At 40.5% G+C, this 10,537-nt stretch overlaps 2 protein-coding genes across 2 annotated transcripts; both read right to left on the reverse strand.

The window, feature by feature from the left end:
• Positions 1-217: 217 nt before the first annotated feature.
• LOC125314176 (L-type lectin-domain containing receptor kinase IX.1-like) lies at positions 218-2,047 on the reverse strand. The gene has a single exon (XM_048275674.1). The coding sequence runs from the start codon at positions 2,045-2,047 to the stop codon at positions 218-220; it is 1,830 nt and encodes a 609-aa protein (XP_048131631.1).
• Positions 2,048-7,452: 5,405 nt separating this feature from the next.
• LOC115746457 lies at positions 7,453-9,523 on the reverse strand. Its single transcript, XM_048275675.1, has 3 exons — positions 9,110-9,523; positions 8,024-8,198; positions 7,453-7,721 (listed from the first exon to the last, which is right to left on the reverse strand). The coding sequence occupies exons 1-3, from the start codon at positions 9,521-9,523 to the stop codon at positions 7,453-7,455; spliced, it is 858 nt and encodes a 285-aa protein (XP_048131632.1).
• Positions 9,524-10,537: the final 1,014 nt, after the last annotated feature.

Below are 10,537 nucleotides of genomic sequence, written 5' to 3' on the forward strand. Positions count from 1 at the left end.
AGATTTAGAACTAAATTGGTATAATTGACTCCAATTGCAACTCGAGATCTCCCGTGAAATGACACGGTTTTGACAGGATCTTAATCTGAAAGCATGGGCGCTCAACATTACAATTAGTGCTGAATGAGAAAGGCGAGGACAACAGCTTTTCGATAATTTACAGAGCGAGGCATTTGCTTGAAGCTAAACGCAATCGAGACGAGACCTTCGGGTCAAATTATATGTTGAAGACTGGCATCTTCGAGGGGAGCTTGGGAGGCTCTGCTTTCAAGTCCAAGACGGACATTGCCGCTTCGACCGAAGGCCGAGACGCAGCAACGGGATGAGCACACCACAGCCCCACAATCATCAAGGCCTCCGCCTGTTTCCCGTCGAAATCCTTGCCGAGCCTTTTGTCCACTGCACCGAGAAAATTCCTGTGCCAGCGCCTGGTCCGGCTCCAGCTCCGCCACCCATAAAGCTTCCAAACCCACTGAACGAGGCCGAGGCTTTGCTCTGCTAGTTCCGAGTCGAAGACTCTTTTCCCACATACTATTTCCAAAAGGACCACTCCGAAACCGTAGATGTCGGATTCCTTAGTTCCCTTACCTGTTTGATAGCATTCCGGAGCCAAGTAACCCGGTGTTCCTATCAATTCGGTTGTGTCTGGCCCTCTGGCATGGTCGACCAGCCTGGCCAATCCGAAATCTCCCAATTTGGCGTTGAGCTTTTCATCGAGCATAGTGTTGCTGGATTTGATATCCCTGTGGATCACGCATTGATTGCATTGTTCGTGCAGGTAGTGCAGCCCCGAGGCCAGTCCCCAGGCGATGTTATACCTCCTTTCCCACGTCAACAAGGTTCTGCTGTTAAACAGATGATCCTCCAAGCTACCTCCTCTCATGAACTCGTAAACCAGGGCCAAGTTATCCGCCTCGTGACAGTAGCCTATGAGTTGCACCAAGTTTTTGTGCCTAAGTTGGCTTAACGACATCACCTCGGATACATACTCCTTTTTCCCTTGGTGTGAATTGGGTTTTATTATCTTTACAGCGATCCTTGTGCGACCGTCTCTTATGTGCCCTTCGTACACCATCCCGAAACCGCCTTTCCCCAAGATCCTGCCCTGTGCGAAAGAATCGGTCGCGGTCGTCAACTCTTCATAGGAGAACTTCTTGGGTCCACAGAAATTCTCGAGCTCTTCAGTTAATTTCACGCTACGATGGCCAGCTTCCTCCACCTCTCCCGGTCTCGATCCGTTCCCTTTGGTTGTCTTAGGTCCATTATCTCCCTCTGGCAAATCACTGATCGGGTATGGACGGTTGCCTTTTGGCCTATAACGTACCCAGGCAAATGAAGCGAGAATGATCACTGCCAATATACCGATGCTGCCGATGGCTATGAGCAGCCACTGCAACAAAGATAAAGCAGTCTTTTCCGGCCAAAGGCGCAAACTGGAGCTAAATTCCCATGAGTGGACCATGTGAAACTCATATGCAGCTCCAGTCGCAGCTGAGAAACCAACATCGACCCACTCTGGCAAATACTCACTTAAGTCTAGTGGGGCATAGTGAAGACTGACTGAGTTATTGGAATTCCCATTAGCATCCACCAAGATAACGCTCCAATTTTTCGCCTTTGAGTCGTATGTTATCGAAGCATTAACCAATCGGCCATCCATGGTTCCGTTCAACCATGTGACGGTGACATTGGCTGCGGACCTGATGTTGTTTAAATCTATACCAACATGTGGCACATCCCCATCCCAGGGATTCTTGAAAGTGTCAACCCTGTTCGCGACGAAAGAACCCTTGGGGAGACCTCGACATTCTCCTCCCAAGTCACATGACACGGCCGAGCCCGGAGGAGCATCAAAGAAAGCCAACCTGTCGCCGGAAGTGTTCCTATTTTGAGATTCCATGCCGAATACAAACTGGGCAGTGAAATCTGCCGCATTCCCTGCGGCCTTGTCCCAAAGATGCACTTCCCTGGAATACGTAGCTTGCCCGCAATCCCCGCTCGGGTCATGGTTCGGTAGCATTGGGCTGAGATATAGGTTAGGGGGCATCGCAAAGGCAATCTGAGTGTGTAAGATATTGAGGTTCTTGTACCCAAAGGATGGGAAATTGAAAGATGTTTTGTTAAAGTGGGAGGCTGAAGCTGCAAAGGGTTTGAGCAGAGAGATCATAAAGACTAGTACTAATGTGGATGTGGAAGCTTGATCCATCATTCTCACCGCTTGGTGATGAAAACTGAAAAAGGCAGTGCGGCCGCCAAGCTCTGGTGGCAAAGTAACAATCGCCGGGGTGAGCCCAACTCTTACGAGCCGGAAAGTGCACTCGCTCGGTGGGATTCTAGTGGAACCTAGAAATAGGCTCGGCGAACCGTGCGCTGAAGAAAGACAGCAGAACAAGGTTGAGAACGGCCGGCTGTAATGTCTAGTTTATCTTATGCGGGAGGATGTTCCCAGGAAACATAAAACATCAGAAACACGATGGGGAGGTAATTTGACATTTCAGACCACCAGATCGTAGAATGCTGACGAAATAGATGGGTAATGTAGAATTCTGAAATAGATGGGTTGGTGGTCCAAAATGTCAAATTACCCATTAATCCAACCTATTCTGTGCAATTATTCATAAAGTTGGCCCAATGATTTGGGTTAATGGGTAAATTTCCCATTGTGGTCCCCCAAGAAACGGAGAATCCCAGGAAAACAAGGTGGAGTGTAACTATAGACAGATTGTCGATTACTAAGATTTTTGTTTTCAGGGAAAGGAAGTCGCCCCAAGTCTTAGGAAGCACCGATACTTTCCGGAGGCTTCCGTATTGTGTCGAACACTCTTCGACACTCTGAGACACTCCGATATTCGACCGACATGTGGTCATTGGTCGGTGTTCCGGACATGCCGCCGACATTCAAGTCCAGCATCTCGACACGCCATTTCAACAAGCATTTCCAATAAATTAGGGGTCAAAATATAAATCTATCAAAAATATATACTTAATTCATACACCCAGCCACCCCAAAATTAATATATCCAGTCAACGTAAAAAAATCTAATCGTAAATTCCTAACATAAGCTAGGCCGACTCGGCTTTGTGCGGCTGCAATTTTGTCCAAGAGTAGCTAATAGGCTCGCCGACTGGGTGGTGAATGCCAAGCCGAAAAATTAACTCCCTTTTAATTGGTTTCTTTACCCCCCCACTATCCATGTTCGATATTTATGTTTGGATGTTCACGAACTTGTTTTGAATTAATGAGGCATGAGCAATTTCGACGGAAAAAAAATTCCTAATAAAAGAAGAAGAAACTCACTGCTGATATTTTTATACATTAATACATAACGTGTTTTAACATGTCGGAATTCTCTATATTTGGAGTAATAACATATCGACGTGTCATGTCATGCCGTATCGTGTATTGGTGTCGGTGTTATTTAACTCAAGTCCCCAGCAATGATCTTTCTTATGTTTAGCGGAGAATGGGCTTTCAGCTTTAAGCGAAGCCCACAATACATCCATTTTCTGTTCAAAATCGATGGTTGGGTGGCGGATTTAAAAATAATTAAGGGCGTCATCAGACGAAAATCGTAGATCAATGACTCTATATTGAGCCAAGCCTTCCGTTTGTCTTATTTGTCGATGTGAAAACAAATTACATATAGAAGATTTTAGTTTTTGCCGCTCTGTCTTTTTGATCAATTCAAAGGCGATGTCCATGTCTTTTTGGAAGAACCTATGCGATGGGAAAATATAACTCTTTCTTATTGATTACAAATTTTTGTATGCATTTCTTTGTGACGCCTCAAATTTACCAACTCTTTTTATAAATTACTAACCTTCATTACGGTAACTAATCATTTTTTTCTCTGATTAATTACCAACTATCATTTGAGTTATATATGAAGCGTTTTTTTCTTTTAATTACCGACTTTGATAATCTTTATCAACTTTAAATTACCTTTCTTAACTACATCTTAAATTTATCACTTGTTAAATGAAATTACAAACTTTAATTTAAACGATTTATATGGGCGTAATGACACATCAAATGTCAATATTTGTGTACAGCACTTACTTTGGTGCCAATATTTTTTTTTTTTGGAATCACTTAAGTACCAAATCAGAGAAAAAACAATCATTTTTGTGCCAACGACGAGAAATTCCGGTGACCTCACCGGAGTTGGCACTTAAATAATCGCTTTTGAAAAAAATTGCATTTAAGTGATCCAAAAAAAAAAATATTGACACTAAAGTGAGCTCTGTACATAAATATTGACACTTGAGATGTCTTTTTGCCGATTTATATGTCAATTTTTCTAGTAATTAACAAGTTTTGAGCTACCAATTCTCAAAAGTTACCAATGTTTATTTGGTTTTTTAAATTTACCGACTTCTCTATTTGGTTTCTTAGCCGATAAAAAAATTTGGTAAAAGTCACTTAAATCAATGTGGGTAATTTCACATGATTGTTGATAATGGTAGTGCCTTGTAACAATAAGTAAAGTTGGTAAAAGATAAGATTATTCTATTTTTTTTTTTTTTTGTCAAAGATAAGAGAAAGTTTATAATTAAGAAAGAAAAAAATGTTGATAACTAACTCAAATAAAAGTTGCTTGGCAAAACTAGTTTTTAGCTTAATTGTAGAGAATGATTGGTACATAAGGCGAATGAAATGGTAACTCAACATGGAAATTGGACAAATTAGCAAAGATAATAAAAAGTTGGTGAGCAACTCAAATGAGAGTTTCTTTTTTTTGGTCAAAACTCAAATGAGAATTGATAAACTTAACTAGTAACCTAATTAGTAAATTTAAGATGTTTATAAGAAATTTAAGTGAACCACAAATAAAAAAAAAAGAAATTTAAGTGAAGTTGGAAAAAGGAAACAAAATTGTATAGATAAGAGAAGTTGGTAGTAAATTGGTAACTTAAGCGGAGAAAAGTTCATAATCACTCTAATTGAGGCTTGCAGTAAGCAACTCCAATGAGAATCGATAACTGAAAACTAGTGAGTACCTTAATTGGAGAAAAGTTGATAAGTCACACAAATAAAGGCTGGTAGTTTGTAAATATAAGCAGTTGATATGAAAGGTAAATTTAGTAATTAATGATAGAAATTTCTTTTTTTGTCAAATATAAGAGATATTGACAACGACCAAAGTAACATTTGTAACTAACTCAAATAAGAATTGGTAACACAAAACTATATGAGAACTTCATCGGAGAAAAATAAAAATCACTCTAATTAAGGTTGGTAATTTTTAAAAAGAGTTGGTAGAACAACTCAATAATTAAGGAAGGTGATAACTCATTGGTGAATTTTAAGTAAATATATAGCTAAAATTGGTAGTAATTCAAATAAGAGCTAGTAATTCAAAACTAATTGATTACTTAACTGAAGAAAATTTAATAAGTCATACAAATGAATGTTGGTACTTTTATGAAATAGCTCGATTGTAAGTTTTAACCGCTAATTTTTTTTAATAAATTAAAATTAGTTTCTGTCAGAGATAAGAGAACTTTTTTTAGCAACAAAGATAAGAGAACTTGAAAACTTAGGAAAAAAAAAACAAATAGACTTTGCTAAGTTGTTAACTGACTCAATAAAAGTTGGTAACGCAGCACTAATCGGTAACTTGATAGAAGAAAATTGATAATAACTCTACTTATAGTTGGTAATTCTAAAATAGTTCGTAAATTTTACTGTTGATATGTAAGGCAAATAAAAATTGGTAACTCAATAGAGAAGTTGGTAAATTCAGGAAAAAAGTGGACACTGGTAGGAAATCCAAATGGTAAACTAAAACTAGTCGGTACTCTAATGGATGAAAAGTTATGAAGACTCAAAATAAAAATTGGTAACTTCATATCAAGGCATATGTAAGAAATGAAAAACAAAAATAAGTAAATGATAAAAGAGATGATAATAAAAATGGGCTAGTAGTTCAAAAAATCTCAAACTAGTACACACATACCATATTTAACCAAAGCTAAATTTTTTGTTGCGAAGAATCCCATACCGGCACACCCATACCACATTTACTCTCCAAACTAATTTTCATATCATAAAAAATTTCAAACTGGTACATCCGTGACAAATCTACCAAAATCTTAAAATAAAATTGGGATAAGTATGGCTCTGATCTACCATTTTGAGATTTTTTATGGTCTCAAGACTCTCAACCCTTAAAAAAATTAAAATATGGAAGTTGTTAACTCAAGACAAGTTGGCAATTAATTGAAAAGAAAAATTTGAAAGACACTCAAATTAAGATTCGAGAATTCCTGTAAGAGTTGGTGAGTTTAAAGCTGACAGTGAATGCTATGGAAGTTGGTAATAAAGATAAGAAAAAATGGTAATTTGAATATTGTTAAAAAAGAGTTTATAATTTCATAAAAGTGTCGGCGGGTTGCTACTACAGAGGCCCCCGTTTTATTTCTCTTTTCGTATTGAAACGATGGGGGATATTATAGATTATTCATTTTTGGAAAAGATACAAATGAATGAATTTCAATTAGATGACGATAAAATGAATATCAATGTACGCAGTGAATAAAGAAGGTAGCATCGCTTACATGACATAAGAACACGACACATCGACCACTTATATGATATTTCATCACTCCTCATGAGAATTTCGGAGAATTTCATCACTCCTATGATATTGAACATGAATTGGACGCCCCCCACCCAAAAAAAAAAAAGAGATTCATGAGAATTTCGGTGACGTTATTAGCATCATCGTACCTTCTGTCGACCATCTCCTGATACAACAATTGGTTTTGTCGCGGCCGGAACTCCTCCTGTTTATTTCCTTTGTTGGTACCTCGTGACTTGACCTAAAGCCAAAAGCATCTCGGCGAGACCTTCGGCGAACTCATATGTTGGGACAGGGGGCACATTGGAGGGGAGGTCGGGATGCCTTGCCTTCAAACTCAAAACGGCCATTGCGGCTTCAATCGAAGGCCGAGAGCTAACAATGGGATGACCACACCAAAGCCCCGTTATCATCAAGGCTTTCACCTGTTTCTTGTCGGAATTTCTGCTGAGTCTGGAGTCCACGGCATCGAGCAACTTCCTGCGCCCACATTGCTTCCAAACCCACTCCACTAGGCCTGGTTGGCCTCATGCCAAGCCGATGACTCTTCTCCCGCATACTATTTCCAAAAGGACGACTCTGAAACCGTAGACATCGGATTCCTTATTTGCCTTACCCGTTTGATAGAATTCCGGAGCCAAGTAACCCAGTGTTCCTATTAATTCGGTTGTTTTTAGCCCTCTGGCGTGGTCAGCTAGCCTAGCGAATCCGAAATCTCCCAATTTGGTGTTGAACTTGTCATCGAGCATGGTGTTGCTGGATTTGATATCCCTATGGATCACGCATTGATCACATTGTTCGTGTAGGTAGTGCGGTGCCGAGGCCAATCCCCGAGTGATGTTATACCTCCTTTCCCACGTCAACAGGGTTATTCTGCCCTTAAAGATCTGTCCTCGAAGCTAACTCCTCTCAAGAATTCGTACACCAGAGCGAAGTTATTCGCCTCGTGACAGTAGCCCATAAGTTGCATCAAGTTTTTGTGCCTAAGTTGGCTTAACGACATCACCTCGGATGCATACTCCTTTGTCCCTTTGTGCGAATCAGGATTTATTATCTTCACCGCGATCCTTGTGCGACCGTCTCTTATGTGCCCTGCGTACACCATCCCGAAACCTCCTTTCCCCAAAATCCTATCATCTTCAAAAGAGTCACGCTCTTCAAACTCTTCATTGGAGAGCTTCTTGGGTCCCCTCTACTTCTCGAGCTCTTCAGTTGATTTCATGCTACGGTCGGTGGCTTCCTCCACCTCTCTCGGTCTCAATCGGTTCTCTTCGGTTGTCTTAGTTTCATTATCTCCCTCTGGCCAATCATTGATCGGGGTATGGATGGTCGCCTTTCGACCTACCAAGCAAATGAAGTGATAACGATCACCACCGATCCAAGGACACCCGCCGTGAGTATAAAGTAGCCACCTCAACCAAGAGTTGGTAACCTCTTACGTCTGGACCTGTAAACGGGACCTAAATTCCCATGAGTGGCAGTTGAGAAACCAACATCCACCGACTCTGGCAAATAGTCCCTTAAGCTGAGTGGGGCATGGTAAAGACTGACTGAGTTACTTGAATTCCCATCAGCATCCATCAACAAGACGCTCAAATTTCTTGAACGTAAGTCCTACGTTATACAACATTAACTTTTGGAAAAAGTAATGGAATGTAGTAACAATGTGGTCGGACTTTGAGGCGTGTAATCACTCTCTTTTAGGATCAATTTGCCCCACAAAGTTGCTATAGGTTTCTGGCAAATTCCCTTCAGGATACAACAAAGTCGCGATGAGATTACTGGATAGCAATTCCAGTAAATCTCCAAAAACTCTCTACGAAACAATGAAAATTGGTTGTCTCTCTTTTGAAGGAAAACGAAAGAATAAAAGTTGTCCACAGAAATTGAACAGAATTGTCCTTTATATAATACTAATGGAACACACCTCTTGGTGTCCAAATTGCCCATGTACGAACGTTCCTATTCATGTCCGAAACATCACACCAATTCATGTCCGAAACATTACCATTCGGACATGACTGTTCGTGAGTGACAACAATCATTCGAACACAACCGTTCGTAAGTGACAACCGCCATTTGGACGCAATTGTTCATATCTGAACAGTCATGATTAATAATATAGAATATAAATATATAAAAAAATTGATTTAGAAAAAGAAAAAATAATAATTAAGGTTTATTTCCGTCCGCGGCGCGCAAGCGTGTAAAGTGCTAAGTGCGTCTAATAATCGCGCACCCGCACGCGGGTATAGTGGGGTCAGCTCACTTGCCCATTTCTTTATTCCGAAAGACTATTGTGGCCTTCTAACTAATAAAGAGACTTGCACCCTACTTTCTATCCTATGTGGGATTGAAAAGGCAGCTTTTGTTTTAACAAACAAACTTCAACATTAACCAACCCACCATTCACGGTTTTGTTCAACCATGGGAAGGTGACATTGGCTGCGGACTTGATGTTGTTTAAATCTATACCAGCATGCGGAACATTCCCATCCTAGAGATTCTTGAAAGTGTTCAGAGACATTTGTTCCATCTTTGTACTCCATGTACGACTCCTTTTTATCAAGCTTGTTATGTTTTGAGATCCCCGCGTATGTCCATTCCAGATTTCTCCATAAAACATAAGCCTTGTCTTCTTGGGTGAATTTTTCAAAGATGCTATGATCAAGCCACTTTCCGACGGTGGCAACACATCTTTTGTTGAGGGTAGTCCACTCATCCTCCTCCTCTTCTTCTTCTGCTGTGAATTTCAAGGTTTTTGAGGAGTCTTCTCCTACCTCTCTAGCTATTGGTGCTTTGGGGACTAGTGCCGGAGTCTTTACCAAACCCTTTGGAGGCATTCTTGTCTTGATCGGCCTTTGCAGGCCTTTGATGTACAGATGATCCTCCATCTTGTACCTCCATATTGCATAATTTGTAACCGTGAGCTTGATCATGTTGTCCTTGTCTTCTGATATCTTTTAAAACCCCAGCTCTGATACCATTTTGTTGTAAATTAATTTGGATCGCAATCAATCGCAGCGAAATTTTAACTGTCAGATTCTCGCAATATGTGGGCTTTTATCTCTTTGGAGAATGAACATAAATAACACAACAACAAGAAACAAGAAGAACGATACACTACAAGTTTTTACATGGAAAACCCAATGTGGGAAAAATCACGGGACGTTGGTCCAAGAATTGCTCTACTATGATCAAAGGATTACAATTGACACTCTAACGACATCTCTCTCTCTCAATAAATCCTCACAATTGTCACAAAACACACTCATTTGATGAACTTTCAAGATCCCACGTGTTTACACATTGTTGAGAATTTTTGCAATCTCTCTAGAGTATTTTCTAGTGCACACTCCTCCATCCAATCGCTCTATTTCTAGTGGTAGGTCTCCAACCAAATTAAAATCTTACCTAATTGATTTTGCAATCAACTCTTGATTAGAAATCTCCTAAAAGGATTGGAATTCCTCTAATTTGGGCAATCACTAAAATTGATTCTATCCTGCTATTATTCCTTTTTAGCGTCGTACCACAATATGACTCCTTCATATTAGATATTCTTGAAGAGCAATCATCCGGATCTTTTAAATCAAATCCCGAACATGTTGGCCTGCTCCCAACATCTTGAAAGTGTCAACCTCGATCACGACATAAGAGCCCTAAGGAAGACCTAGATATGCTTCTCCCATGTCGCATGTGGAGCCCCGAGGGGCAACAAAGAAGGCCATCCAATGCCAAACACAAACTGGGCAACAAAATTTACCGCAATCCCCGTGGCCTTGTCCCAAAGATGCACTTTCTTGCAATACGTAGCTTGGCCGCATTCCCTGTTCGGGCTCCCGGTTCCGCTGGATTGGGTTGAGATTTAGGTCAGGAGATAGCACAGAGGCATTCCCCCGAATGTCTAGGAGCTTGAGATTGAGGCTCTCTGAGCCAAAGGACGGAAAATT

The sequence above is a fragment of the Rhodamnia argentea genome, chromosome 3, assembly GCF_020921035.1.
Source record: "Rhodamnia argentea isolate NSW1041297 chromosome 3, ASM2092103v1, whole genome shotgun sequence".
Lineage (NCBI taxonomy): Eukaryota > Viridiplantae > Streptophyta > Magnoliopsida > Myrtales > Myrtaceae > Rhodamnia > Rhodamnia argentea.

Bases quoted from the DNA above. Each gene is read 5' to 3' on its own strand.
- LOC115746457 (XM_048275675.1), bottom strand. From the start codon at position 9,523: ATGATCAAGCTCACGGTTACAAATTATGCAATATGGAGGTACAAGATG. The intron at 8,199-9,109 runs GTCTCTGAACAC...TGTATAACGTAG, and splicing joins AGTACAAAGATGGAACAAAT to GACTTACGTTCAAGAAATTT. The intron at 7,722-8,023 runs GTAAGAGGTTAC...ACTCTTTTGAAG, and splicing joins TCCCGTTTACAGGTCCAGAC to ATGATAGGATTTTGGGGAAA.
- LOC125314176 (XM_048275674.1), bottom strand. From the start codon at position 2,047: ATGCCCCCTAACCTATATCTCAGCCCAATGCTACCGAACCATGACCCG.